The 14,626-nt window shown below is 43.4% G+C and overlaps 1 protein-coding gene across 2 annotated transcripts; it reads left to right on the forward strand.

Moving 5' to 3' along the window:
* The first annotated feature begins 786 nt into the window (after nt 1–786).
* On the forward strand, nt 787–14,116 carry ZNF599 (zinc finger protein 599). Of its 2 annotated transcripts, XM_012438391.2 has the most exons (4): nt 787–1,155; nt 1,911–2,037; nt 4,319–4,414; nt 12,575–14,116. In XM_012438391.2, exons 1-4 carry the CDS (start codon nt 1,138–1,140, stop codon nt 14,098–14,100), a joined length of 1,767 nt encoding a protein of 588 aa, XP_012293814.2. In that variant the 5' UTR covers nt 787–1,137; the 3' UTR covers nt 14,101–14,116. The 2 variants fall into 2 exon arrangements, with proteins under 2 accessions (XP_012293814.2, XP_012293798.2); XM_012438375.2 differs by lacking the exon at nt 787–1,155 and having other exon boundaries at nt 1,546–2,037.
* The last annotated feature ends 510 nt before the right edge of the window (nt 14,117–14,626 follow it).

The raw sequence follows: 14,626 nt of genomic DNA on the forward strand, positions 1-14,626 counted from the left end.
TTGACAAGTATCAGAGTCTGCAAAGAAGTATCTCAGTCCCTCCCCCAGCAGTGTGATGATGTTGCCAATAATACAGAATATTAATAATAACAGCAATAGCTTTTATGTTCTTGTCGGTATGTTCCAGGCCCAGTGCTAAGCAGTTCTTAGTTACTTCCCGCCAAACAAGTGACTTTGTCTCATTTATTTACTGAAATTTAAAGAGTCCGGTTCTCAAATGTTTGGAGCATCCGCTTTTCCTAGACATCTTAAGCAGAATGCAGGGCCCCACCCCCAGAGTACCTGCTCCTGCCTCAGTGGGATCTGGAGTGGGGACTGAGAACTTGCATTTGTTACAAATTCCCAGGTAATGCTGATGTCATCTGAAAATTACTGATAGGGGAAATTTTAATATTATATTAAATAATTACCATCACCTTTCTTAGGAATCTCCATCTCAAGGCTCAGAGAGATGAAGTGCTGGCGCAGGGGTACAGAGGGAGGAAAGTCAAGGTGTGGGTCACTTGGTAGAGACCTTTGAGAGTGGGTGATTGCCTCAGGTCATTTCCACGGAAATCTGTGTGCCTCTCCTTTAAGAGGAAGCTAAGCCACTCCCTCTCTTGGGAACCTTGGGTAGCAGGTTCACCGAGAACATAAAGTGCGCTCCGGGTACCACCCGGATTCCGTCAAACTACATTACCCAGAAGGCAGTGCTACAAGGGGCGGAAGCCGGCACCAGGCCACAGACGAATGGCGCAGAGGGACGTTTCCCGTAGCGGCGTGGGCAGGACTTCCGGCGTCGAGGTTTCAGACCTTTTTCGGTCATGGCTGCAGTCGTTACTGAGGCTACACCGGCTAGAACGCCGGATAGGGGCCACTTATCCAGGCCGAGTAGAGACGGACAGTGAGAAGGATAGGACTCCCACACTTTTATGTCAGCCGCGATCCCACCCCCACAAGCGTCTGCAAAACGCTTCCTGGGACCTTGGTGCCAGCCCTGTGTCCCCACGGCGCGCGGAGGCGGCGCCGCGAACCTTGTACGCATTTTACACGGCGGCAGGGACTGATGTCCCTCGCAGCCCAGAGCCGGAGCCAGGGGTCGGCTGGCGGACCGGCTTCCTCGCCTCCTCTCAAGGCCTCACTCCGCCCCCTGGGCCCATGGAGGCGCCGGCGTTGGTGAGTGGAGGGTTCTGAAGGCCGCGCGAGCGCGTCACCGCTCGCCCGTCCCATCCGCTGTAATACGGGGGAATCCTGGGACTCTCCGCTTCTCCGTTCTGTTGCCCTAGGATCTGGAGATCCCAAAAGAGGGTGGGGTGAGGGGGCAGGGCTAATCACTTCCAACCCAGGGCCTGAATCCCGGACAGGGGTTGTAAGGAGAAGTCCCTGTTTCTGGCTCTAACCTTGAGCTGTCGCTTGGCTGTCCTCGACCTCTATTCCCTCGGGTCTAAAATGGGAGTCTCAATAATTTTCTTTATTGAGGGAACTGGAGCGGGTACCCTTGTGACTGACGTGAGTCCTATCCTTCAGTGCTCGGAGAGCATCTCTGTGGGTGCCGTTTTTGGGGAAGGACTCCCCAGATCCTGCTATTGTTTTAGGGGATCACTCCAGGGGGAGTCTGGCCCTACCAAAAGCTAGGAGAGGGAATGAGAGCCTCGAGGGCAAGAGGTGAGGCGGGAGCAGCATTTTTGGCATTGCTGAGTAGAAAGATTATCATTGTCTTGTATCATTTTCCAGTGGCTTCCAACACAGGAGGCTTTTCTCTCCCACATCCTTATATTCTGTTAAAGGCACCATCTGCCTCCACAGAGCTCAGTCGTTCTCAGGAGATGCTCAGTGGTTCAGGGTCTCTGGACCCTTTGCTGATAAAGAAATCGGCTCTAATTTCATCTAATAGCTCCACAGCCACCTGTCACCTCTGTTTGGCTTCCCAGGCATTAATATCATTTGAAGACGTGGTTGTGACCTTCACTGGAGAGGAATGGGGGCACCTGGACCTGGCCCAGAGGACCCTGTACCAGGAGGTGATGCTGGAGACCTGCAGGCTCCTGATCTCACTGGGTAAGACCTCATTACCCTCCCATGTAGGGGACCCACATCCTCTTTGAATTCATCCTTTCTAGGCGTGGCTAGTCCAGAAGCCTCAGGACCCAACCTTCTCTGATCCCGGCAGCCTCAGCACATTGTGGTCTGACCTCTTGCTGGGTTTCCCTGTGTCTCCATCAGAGATTATTATGTAAGGAACATAGTCCTCAACACTTTTATCCCGGTGTCTAGCACAGCTGGCCTCAGTCTGACATCCTTATCCCAGATTTCCATAAGAGGTAATTGGCCCAGCTTGGTTGAGTCAGATGTCCTCACAGCCCAGTGAGCAGGACCTCTGAATAATGGAAGGTTCTGCAAGCAGCGGGTGATTAACACAGGCACTGAGAAGGTGTTTGTTATCAGTGCTACTGCTATCTTTCTAAGCAACACAGTCTCAGCTGAAAGGTTTATTTGGCCCCTGGCACCTGTACAGTTAACCCTTATTTCCTAAGGCCTGTGCCTTGCTCCTCTGCTGCTACAGGAGATGATTATATAGAGGCAGCTTAGACACATTATCAAATGGCATGGATATATGCTAAGAAAGCTGTTCTTTTTTTCTTTTCTCTTTCCTGTCTCTTGAATGTTGAGTGTTGGCTTAGAGCTGAGTCTTTAACACTCCTGTAGCTGTTGGCTAATTTCTTCTTCAGTAGAAAGAGTAGCCTCAAACTCCCAGCCTTGAGCAGGCAGCATGAACTTGCTAGGACCTAATATCATTTTGATTTTGCCTTTTTATTTTTTTGATACAGAATCTCACTCTGTCACTCAGGCTGGAGTACAGTGGTGCAATCTCAGCTCACTGAAACCTCCACCTCCCAGATTCAAGCAATTCTCCTGCCTCAGCCTCCTGAGTAGCTGGGACTACAGGCGTTTGCCACCACACCCTGCTAATTTTTTGTATTTTTAGTAGAGATGGGTTTCACCTTGTTAGCCAGGATGATCTGAATCTCCTGACCTTGTGATCCACCCACCTCGGTCTGCCAAAGTGCTGGGATTACAGGCCGCCGTGCACAGCCTGATTTTGCCATTTTTATAGTAACCTGTCACAGGAAGTTAACTAATATTTGTAAAGTGCTTAGAGTAGAACTGGAAACATAGCAAGTGTTCCACATGTGTTTGTTATATTTAACATATGAATAAATACCAAATGCTCTCCCACCTAAACCTTTAATGGCCAGTTTTCCCAGAAATTGGTCTGAGTAGGAATTAATGGAGGCCCAAGGTCTGGCTTCTTCCAGGTGTTCAAATGGTTACCTTCGACAGGGCTCTCCCAGCCCTGCGTCCTCACAGGGAGTCAGTCATTAATGAAGTAAACACGGTGTTCTTTTATGACAACTGTAATTAGCAGTCAAAAGGAGATATATGGGGAACAGCATTCCAGGAGGAGGGACCAACACGAGCCGCGTCCCTGTGGGAGGAGGGTGCTTGATTCCTTAACAGAGGTGAAGGCAGGCCTGATTCCCCTTTAACACTGCTCATTACCCAGCTGAGCACCAATGGGAGAACGTTTGCTGGGTGTGCATGTGGCATTTTAGTGTGTGTAATCCTATGGTGAACATTTGCTAAGCGACAGCTGGATGCATGCCAGGATAAGATTTTCCAGTTGATGCTTCTGGGTCCTGGCGCCTCAGTCATTGACTTCTCTCCAGAGGCTTCTGTCTTTTAGCCTTCACAGTTGGCAAAATGTGTGTGACTGCATGTGGAAGAAGACCACCTCATGCCAGTTTCACCCTGAAAATAATTTATTACTTCACCTAACGAGAAGCCCTGAGGTGCTGCTGGTTCCTGGTTTGGTCAGTGCCAACCCCGTTCTCTCTGTCTGCTTTCTCTCCTTGGTCTAGGGCCCTGGCCAGTACCCCTGCAGGGCAGCAGGCCTCCACGTTCAGCTTCGGTCCCTGGCCTGCCACACACAACTGACGATCAGTAGATGCCATTCATCAGGCGATTTAGTCCTGTGTTTTTCAACCATCGTGGGCACCAAAATCACCTGGGGAGCTTTAAAAACTACCAGTACTCAATCCTTCTGCTCAGAGATTTGGTTTAATTTGTTCTGTTTTGGAACTGGGTGTTGCTAGGTAGTTTTGATGCATAGGGTGGTTGAATCCTACTGACTTAGGTTAATTAGAAAATACTTTTGGTGAGGTATGGGAGGGCCCTTTCTGGGGTTTCACTGCAGTATGTTAAAGGTATATACTCCTTTACATCTCAGACTTTCTGTCTTTACCTATATACTATACTCCATTTATTTCTCCATGCACAGGGCATCCTGTTCCCAAACCAGAACTGATTTACCTGCTGGAACATGGGCAGGAACCGTGGACGGTGAAAAGAGGCCTCTCCCAAAGCACCTGTGCAGGTTGGTGAATGACAGTCTGGCAGTGGGTATCAGGGCAGCCTGCAGACCATCTAGGCATCACTGTGTCTGTAATGCCATGGGCAGCTTTATTGTGGTCTTGGGCAGTCACGGAGCCCTTGACCCCATGGTCCACCATCTTCCCACTGCTATCACACAGTGTTTGCCTTTATTCAGGTTGGAATATATTAGGTAGGAGACAGACTCTAGGCTTTTAGGATTTGCCACTCACTAGCCTCATGACTCTAGAGAAGTTGTGTGATGTCACTGTGCCTTTGGTATTTAAGTTAGACTGAGTTAAATACCTTCTCTGAAAAATAAACTCAAAAATCCTGGCGACTGAAAGATTAAGTTTTGTTTTGTTTTGTTTTGTTTCATCCATGCCATAGTCCAGCGTGGGTCAGCAGGAAAGCTCTGTACCCTGTACTTATTTAGGAATCAGGAGCATTCTGTTGTCAGTATGCAGCTTTAAGGTTGGCCTAGCCAAGAGGAATGGGAGAGAAGGGCAGTAGTCATTTCCACTTGCACACACACATCACTTCCATTCACATTTTATTGACAAGAACTGGGTATTAGGCTACATGTTGTATCAGGCTGGGAAATGTGGTTTAGCTTTTTTATGCCCAAGGAGAAGAGCCTATGGGTATAGTGAACACATACTTATCTGATAAACTTAGCCTACATTTGAAAGGTAGTGATGATAGTTTCTGCATGATTGGGTTGTTTAGGAATGTGATTGCATAACAGGAGACTGCCTAGTACACTGCCTGACCCAGAGTGGCTCAGTGGAAGTTACCTGTTAGTAATATTCATGTAGTGTTAGTCATAAGGAATAGTGGTAGCTCAGACGTTCTTCTGCACTCAGAAGACAGTCCTTTCTTTTCCTGCAGATTACTGTTTCAAACTACACTCTGCATCCCACCATTTTTCACCTTCTCCAGCCTGTCATTTATTGATCCATCCATCCATCCTTTCATTTGTGTATCAGATGCGCAGAAGCACTCCCTATTCATGTTGTTTTCTGGTCTTCCTGTCTTATAAAACCTCAAAGTGACAATTGCCTTTGTCAGTCCCACAACTGGGCTGCCAAGGGAAGCCAAAGCCATCAAGCAGGTGGATTTGTGACACTACAGATTCGCCTTTTCGCCCCTCTAGCGTCCTTCTTGCCTGCTCAGCCAGCCAGCTTTCACTCCTCTCCCCAGTTCCACATCTTCACTTGAATGTCTTAGAAGCACCTCACACTCATCATGCCTCAAAAGGATCGCATAATCTCCCCATTTTCAACTAATGGCCCTTGCAGTGAGTGGAGAAAGCTAAAAACAAACATGGACAACCCCTCAACACCTCCATCTCCCTAATACCCAATATCCAACCATCCCTAAATCTTGACCATTTTACATCACTCATGTCTCCTGAATCCATCACCTTCACCAGTTCCATCAGCTCCAGCATTAGTACTCTAGGCCAAGTGATTATCATCTCTTGCCTGCGTAATGCTAACAGATTCCTCTCTGTTTTCCCCACATGTGTCCTGTGCCTCTGGTCAGCCCTGTGTATAATATCTGCATCCACTTACATGTTCCATGTATCACCACCCCCCTTGCCGCTGATGTCAGAGCATCTGACCTACTTTATGAATAAAGGCTATACCCTTGATTTTCTTGCTTTTTGACATTTACTGATTCATGTGCATCTGACTCATCCCTGCAGCTTCCTTCTCACTTCGTCGAAGAGTTTTCTTCCTGGCCATGGCTAATTTCTCCAATAGAATCTAGATCACACCTTCTGCCTTCTCAGGTGTACTAGCCATCAACTGCTATTAAAATGTAACAATATTACCACAAACACTAGCTGAAAACATCACTCATTTATTATCTCCCACCTGTGGATTGGGAGTCCAGGCACAGCTTAGCTGGGTCCTCTCAAGCCTGTCATAGGCAGCTAATAGCTCATCATCACAGTCAGCTCACTTCTTTAAATCAAGCTACTCTGTGAGACTCCAGCAAGACAGATGCTACAGTCTTATAAAATTACGTTTATTTTATCATGTACATTCCATCATCTTTGCCATATTCTATTCTTTAGAAGCAAATTGAGGTCCTGCCAACAGTCAAATGGGGGGAACTGTAAAAGGGTATGAACACCATGACTTGGGGATCATGAGAAGCCATACATGAATCTCTCTGCTGCATCAGGGAACATGCTTCTTCATTTATTTCCTACCTCTTCTATATTTTCATCCCCTCTCATCATTAAAATAAATGATGATGTTTCTGATACCTGGGGGAAACTTTTTTTTTTAATGCTTTTACCTCTCCAGCAGCATCTAAATCTTGTTGACTCTGTTTCACCTGAACAACCAAGCTTGTTGGAGGAGTCTTCTCATTCTTGGAAGAGACATCTACACAAGACCTTCCTTTATTTATTTTTCCCTTATTTTTGTACTGAGATGCAATTTACACATAAGTGTACAAATCATAAAGGTTCATTTCTATAAAATTTTATATATGTGCAAATCAGAGAAACCACCTCACAGGTCAAGAAATACAGTGTTTTCACCACTTAACAGGCTCCTTGTGCTCATTCTTTGTCAATATCCTCTTCTACAAAAGTAGCCAGTGTTTAGACTCTATCACCATACATTAGTTTTTAAGGCATGTAAATAGAACCTCCTAGTACATACTCTGCCCTGAGTTCTTTTGATAATCTTTATGACTCAGATTCATTCATGTGGCTGCATATAATTGGAGTTAGTTTATTACCATCATTGAATGAATAGACTACATATACCTGTTTTCCTATTGATGGATAGTTGACTTGGTCTCCATTTTTGGAATATTATGAAGACTACTCTTGTGAGTATTCTTGATTGTATTTTTTCTTGGATATAAACCCATATTTCTGTTGGGAATATACATACAAGTGGACTGGCCAGATCATGTGTGGGCACATGATTAGCTTTAATCGAAACCACCAGTTTCAGAGTAACTGTACCATTTCATGTTTCTATCAGCCACATATGAAAGTCTTCATTGTTCCACATACACCTGAGCAGTTGCTATCTTGCCCTTTACTCTTTGAGATAAGGTTTCACTTTGTCTCCCAGGCCAGTATGCAGTGGCACAATCTCGGCTCACTGCAGCCTCTACTTCCTGGGTTCAAGTGATTTTCGTGCCTCAGCCTCCTGAGTAACTGGGATTACAGGTACACAACACCTCACCTGGCTGAATCTGTGTTTTTAGTAGAGAAGGGGTGTTGCTATGTTGGCCAGGCTGGTGACTCCTGGCCTCAAGTGATCTGCCCACCGCAGCCTCCCAAAGTGCTGCAATTACAGGTGTGAGCCACTGTACCTGGCCACAAATGAACATTTTACATGCTTTTTCTCCTAACAACTTGTAGGCAGGAACTGAGAGTATCCCAGGCTTTCAGATGAGAAAAGTGAATCTTAGAAAAGTGTGTTAGTCTGCTCTGGCTGCTGTAATAAAAAACATAGACTTTATGGCTTATACAGCAGAAATGTATTTTCTGTCAGGTTTAGAGGCTGCAACAAGGTCAGGGTACCAGCATGGCTGGATTCTGGTAAGGGCTGTCTTCCCAGCCTGCAGACGGCTGCCTTCTCACTTTGTGCTCACATGGCCTTCCCTCCGTGCCTTCACACGCAGTGGAAGCTCTCTGGTGTCTTTTGCAAGGGTGCCAATCCTGACAGTTCTCAGCCCTATCCTTATGACCTCACTGCACCTTAATTACTTTTATAACAGCCCTCCCTTTTAAGGAAACACAAACTTTCGGTCGGTAACAAAAATCTAATTTGCCAAGAACATCTAGCTTGGCAGAGGTAGAATCTGTTGTTCTGTTGTTGTTGTTGTTGTTGTTTTGAAACAGAGTCTTGCTGTGTCATCCAGGCTGGAGTGCAGTGGTGCCATCTTGGCTCACTGCAACTTCCGCCTCCCAGTTTTAAGCGATTCTCCTCCGTCAGACTCCCAGGTAGCTGGTATTACAGGCGCATGCCACCATGCCCTGCTAATATTTGTATTTTTAGTAGAGATGGGGTTTTACCATGTTGGCTAGTCTTGTCTTGAACTCCTGGCATCAAGTGATCCACCCACTTCGGCCTCCCAAATTGCTGGGATTACAGGTGTTAGCTACTGCTCCTGGACAGAAGTGGAATTGGAACCCAAGTATTCTGGCTCTGTACCCAGCTCTTAACCATGATGCTCTACTGTGTCTCAACTTAGCAGAAACTCTTCCCACATTATCATACTTAATCTTTTATAGCATTTTGCCCACTTGTTTTCTTTTCCCTCTTCTGATGACCTTCACTTGTCTTTTCACTCTGATTACTTCTTCAACATTGGCTTCAACAGGCACCTCACAGACCTTTCTCTTTACACTTCCCCTGGGCGTAATCATTTATGTTTATACTGTCAACTTCAACACAAGTGTGGTAGGTCTCATACTATAGACTCAATAGCTAATACGTTGTTTGCCAACTTGGTTCCTGGTGCCTTACTAAGCACTGTATAGGTGCAGTTTTGCTTCATCCTTACCACAGTCCTTTCAAAGAAAGGGCAATAAAGGCCACAGAACTAGTGTGGAGTGTTGGTAGAATTTCACACTGAGGTGTTTGTCTTCAGAAACCATGAAGTTAACTATGATCCTCTGCAGGACTTCTTTTTTTTTTTTAATTTTGAGATGGAACCTTGCTCTGTTGCCCAGGCTGGAGGGCAGTAGTTTGATCTTGGCCTGCTGCAACCTCTGCCTCCCGGATTCAAGAGATTCTCCTGCCTCAGCCTCCCGAGTAGCTCGGATTACAGGCACCCACCACCATGCCTGGCTGATTTTTATATTTTTAGTAGAGACAGGGTTTCACCGTATTGGCCGGGCTTGTCTCAATCTCCCAACCTTCAGTGATCTGCCGGTCTTGGCCTTCCAAAGTGCTGAGATTACAGGCATGAGCCACCACTCCCAGCCCCACTCTGACTTTTATAATTTTCCCTAGGTGTGCAGAATTAGAAAAATTGTAAATAGTGATTTATGACACATTGTCATCATTAGTCAATGCATGTCCTGGTTTTTTATTTTCTTTCATTGGATTTTATTAATATATTCATTCATCCCCCTTTAAAAAGATTGTAATGAACACCTACAAACCTTTCACCAAGTACAAGGACATTTCCTGCTTCCTACATCTGTTGATGTGTTTCTTTCCTTTCCCTTTCCTATGCTGCCTCCCTTGCATACATAGCCACTTATTTAAGATTTGTTATTCCATTGCTTATTCCGTAGGAAAATTCAGGTTTTTTCCGTAAATATAGGCTATTCAGATAGTCTGTTTTTGCTTGTCAGTTTCGGTAATTTAAAAAATTTAAAATATTTGCCCCCCTTAGCTTTGTCTTCCTGCTACTTTTTAAGATTGTTTCATCTTAAAATAGTAAATTTTATATTTTATCCAAATAAAAAAGTCAGAAAAATAAATTTAACATATCTACATATCTTTTTATAATGCCATTTAAAACTGATAAACCTCAAAAAAAAAAATAAAAGGTTGTTACATAGTATTTTCGTGTGTATATTTTGCTTTTTTTTGACCATTATAAGAAGTGTATTATGGTTTATATTGTCTTCTGAGGTTTCACTCTTTATTCAACAGTAAGTTGCTAACATTCCTGATGCATATAGCTATAGTTCACTCATTTTCTTCCTGCTATAGTCAATTGTGTGAATATAACACAACGTATTTATCCGTTTTCAGAGAGAGCTTGAAAATGTTTGCTTATACTTTTTTGTTCTCACAAACAATGCTGCCATAAATTCATATATATGTGTCCTGAGGCTCATGTGTAGGAGTTTCTCTTAGTAAGGTTCCTTGGACTGGCATTTCTGGATTATAAGGTAAGCGAAAGGAGAATTTTACTAGATGATGCTCTGTTGTTTCCTAAAATGGTTATACACATTTCACTTCCCTCGTCTTATCTGAACAATTTCATAAAACAACATCATCTTTAATACTTGATATTGTTAGGTTCTTTAGTTTTTTCAGCCTAGTGAGTGTAAAATGGCATGTCTCATTATGGTGCTAATTTGTTTTTCCCCCATTACCAAGAAAGTTGAACACTTCTTATGTTGATTGGTCAATGTATATCTTCTGCGAAATATCAGTGCATAATATGTTCATTTTTCATTTTTGGGTAGAGTGAAGTTCCCAACCATAATTGTGCATTGATTTCTCCTTTCAGCTCAGTTTTTGGATTATGTATTTTGAGGCTCTGGTGTTTGGCATGTACAGATTTAGGATTATTTTGTCTTCATGGTGCCATGGTCTTCTCTTCATCTTGTGATGCCCCTCTTTGTCTCATTTTCTTTGGCCTGTAGTTTGCTATCTGATACTAATATTACCATTTTTGTTTGTTTGCTTTTTTCTTTATCATATTTACTATAGTCAAATTAACTATTCTTTTCATTTATTAATGCTTTATATCTTATTTGGGAAATCTTTCTCAAAAGATATTCATTTTTATTTTATACTAAATGTTTTTAATGTTTGGCTTCTGACAGTTAAATCTTAATCAGTCTGGAGGTAATTCTGTATGTGGTATGAGGTAAGAATATTATTTCATTTTTTCTTATGTGGCAAATAATTTTTCTTTTATTTTTTTATTTTTTTATTTTTTATTTTTTTGGTTTTTTTTTTTTGGCAAATAATTTTTCTAGATCCATTTATTGAATGGCTTCTCCTTTTCCCAGTGGCCTTCTCTGCTGCTTCTATCATATATCAAAGTTACATATATACATTTCTGAGTTCTCTATTTCATTTTTCCCTTTCACCATTTGTCTTAAATCTGTGCCTAATCACACTGCCGGAATGCATATAATTTCATCATAATATTAATTCCTAATAGAGTAACTCCCCTGCTTTATTCTTCAGAGTTATCCTGGTCTCTATATCAGCTGACTGATCTCCATCCACAGTCAGCTTATCAATATCTATGAAAAACCCTATTGGGACTTTAGGGAGAATTGACAACTTTATATTGATTAATCTCTTTTCATATAGATTTTCTTTAATGTGTTAAGTTTTATAATTTTCTTCATGTAGTTCTTACCTATTTTCTGTATGTTTGCTTAATCTTTATTCGGACACGGTGAACTCATTATGTTCATCCAGCTGCTTCTCACCCTCCACCCTCCTCACCCTCCACCCTCCTCACTTTTACACAAGTGAGAATCCTGAGAATCTGTTTCACCTCTGTCTGCCTTTCCATCTTCATCTCCATCATTGTCTCATCCCATTCACATTACTCAGCAATCAGCATTCTCTCAAGACTCTCAACCCTTGTACGTTCTGTTTTCATCTGCCGAAGTTTCCCTCCCAATTACTCTGTCTGGGAACTCCTACTCTCCATTTGTCTTTGTTGTTGTTTTTTTTTGAGACAGAGTCTCACTCTGTCGCAGGCTGGAGTGCAGTGGCACTATCTCAGCTCACTGCAACCTCTGCCTCCTGGGTTCAAGCAATTCTCCTCCCTCAGCCTCCTGAGTAGCTGGGATTACAGGTGTGTGCCACCACACCCAGCTAATTTTTGTATTTTTTAGTAGAGACGGGGTTTCACCATGTTGGTCAGGCAAGTCTCAAACTCCTGACCTCATGATCCACCCACCTTGGCCTCCCAAAGTGCTGGGATTACAGGCGTGAGCCACCATGCCCTGCCCTACTCTCCTTTTTAAAGAAAGCTCACATGGCACCTTTTTTTGGTGCTGTGATCCAAGAGATCTACTGATCCCTCTCTGCCTCTCATCTGGGCCATGTTAAGTTTACCTTCCCTGCATTGTCATAGTGCCGCGATACTGCCTCTGTCAGAGCACATTTATCACACACATTGTAATTATTAGTCTGCCCACTCTCCCTCATTTGAAAGAGTGAGAAACAGCCTCCATTGCAGATTCTCTGTCCCCTGCCCTTGCTTTTCCTTCTGGGTTTCCTTTTGAAGATGTCAAGAGTCCAAGAATTAGGAAAGAAATTGCAAGCCTGGTTTTGAGAGATGTAAAAAATGCAGTAGGTATCAGAGATAGTTTTCACCTTCATTCTTCTGCTAAAATGGTGATTTTGTTTGTTCTATGTTGACATCACTAATGTTCTTTTATTCTTTAATATTGGATTTCCTTCAGGTGAAAAAGCAAAACCCAAGACTACAGAACCTACTGCTTCTCAGCTGGCCTTCTCTGAGGAATCCTCTTTCCAGGGACTACTGGCACAGAGATCCTCAAGGAATTCCAGGTTGGGGCAAGCTAGAGATGAGGAAAAGCTTAAAGAAATTCAGGAAGGGAACTTGAGGCCAGGAACAGACACCCACAAACAGATATGCCCTGGGAAGTTGAGCTATAAACATGATGATTTGGAGCCAGCTGATAGTCTGGGTTTAAGGGTTTTACAGGAACAAGTCACTCCACAAGATGTTCTCCATGAACATGACACTCAAGGACCAGGAAAAGATCCCATGATTGGTACAAGGAATAACACTTACACATGCACGGAATGTGGGAAAGGGTTTAGCAAGAAGTGGGCCCTTGTTCGGCATCAGCAGATTCATGCTGGAGTAAAGCCCTATGAGTGCAATGAGTGTGGGAAAGCCTGTCGTTACATGGCCGATGTCATTCGTCATATGAGGCTTCATACTGGGGAAAAACCGTATAAGTGTATTGAGTGTGGGAAAGCCTTCAAACGCAGGTTTCACCTCACAGAGCACCAGCGTATTCACACTGGAGATAAGCCCTATGAGTGCAAAGAATGTGGCAAAGCGTTCACCCACCGCTCTTCTTTCATCCAGCATAATATGACTCACACTCAAGAAAAGCCCTTTTTATGCAAAGAATGTGGCAAAGCTTTTTACTACAGCTCTTCATTTGCTCAGCACATGAGGATTCATACTGGAAAGAAACTCTATGAGTGCAGTGAATGTGGAAAGGCCTTTACACACCGCTCCACATTTATCCAGCACAGCATGACCCACACAGGAGAAAAACCATTTTTATGTAAAGAATGTGGAAAAGCCTTTTGCCTCAATTCATCCTTCACTCAGCACATGAGGATTCATACTGGAGAGAAACCCTATGAATGCAGTGAGTGTGGAAAGGCCTTTACTCATCGCTCTACTTTCATCAGACATAAGAGGACCCATACTGGAGAGAAGCCCTTTCAGTGCAAAGAATGTGGGAAGGCCTTTTGTGACAGCTCTTCCTTAATTCAGCACATGAGGATTCACACCGGTGAGAAGCCTTATGAGTGCAGTGAATGTGGAAAGGCCTTTACACACCACTCTGTTTTTATTCGACATAACAGGACCCACAGTGGACAAAAACCCTTGGAGTGTAAAGAATGTGCAAAAGCCTTTTACTATCTCTCTTCCTTCACTCGACACATGAGGATTCACACTGGAGAGAAGCCCTATGTTTGTAGAGAATGTGGAAAGGCTTTTACCCAACCTGCAAATTTTGTTCGGCATAATAGGATCCACACTGGAGAAAAACCCTTTGAATGCAAAGAATGTGAGAAAGCCTTTTGCAACAACTTTGCTTTAACTCAGCACATGCGAACTCACACTGGAGAGAAACCCTTTGAATGCAGTGAATGTGGAAAGACCTTCAGCCACAGTTCATCATTCACTCACCATCGAAAGATTCATACCAGAGAATAAAAGATATAGGAAGGTCTTTTACAAGTGTGTTCATCTTTAGTGAACTCATAGTAGTAACATACCTTTCCTTTTGAATATAACTTGAGGAAAATCTTTTGGCCAGAGAAACATCTTAATATCTGAAAATTCATACTAACGAGAAACATAATTGTCCCTGTGAAATCTTTTTATGGCAGGTAATCACTTGTCATTCAAAGAATTATGTTAAAGATTGACCCAGTTTAGAGCCTTACACTGTACCTGAGAATAATTGAGGGGAGAGACCTGTTAGTTAACGTGCATTTAGGTAAAATGTCAGCAACAATGTTCCTCTTATTAATACTACAAATCCATCTCAAGCATATTTTAAAATAATGACAGATGGAGTAAACAATCTAGAAGAGAAAAGAAAAAAAAGTGCAGACTTGTTTTCAGTTTCCCTGTTTATGATAGTTCATCATTTGGCAGGTTGGGGGATGGAGCAGGGACTGTCTCATCCCCTTTGTGTGTTATACATATATATGTGTGTGTGTGTGTGTGTGTGTAT

The sequence above is a fragment of the Aotus nancymaae genome, unplaced genomic scaffold (genome assembly GCF_030222135.1).
Source record: "Aotus nancymaae isolate 86718 unplaced genomic scaffold, 86718_ANA_hifiasm-v0.15.2.pri h1tg000028l, whole genome shotgun sequence".
In the NCBI taxonomy this organism is placed as follows: Eukaryota; Metazoa; Chordata; class Mammalia; order Primates; family Aotidae; genus Aotus; species Aotus nancymaae.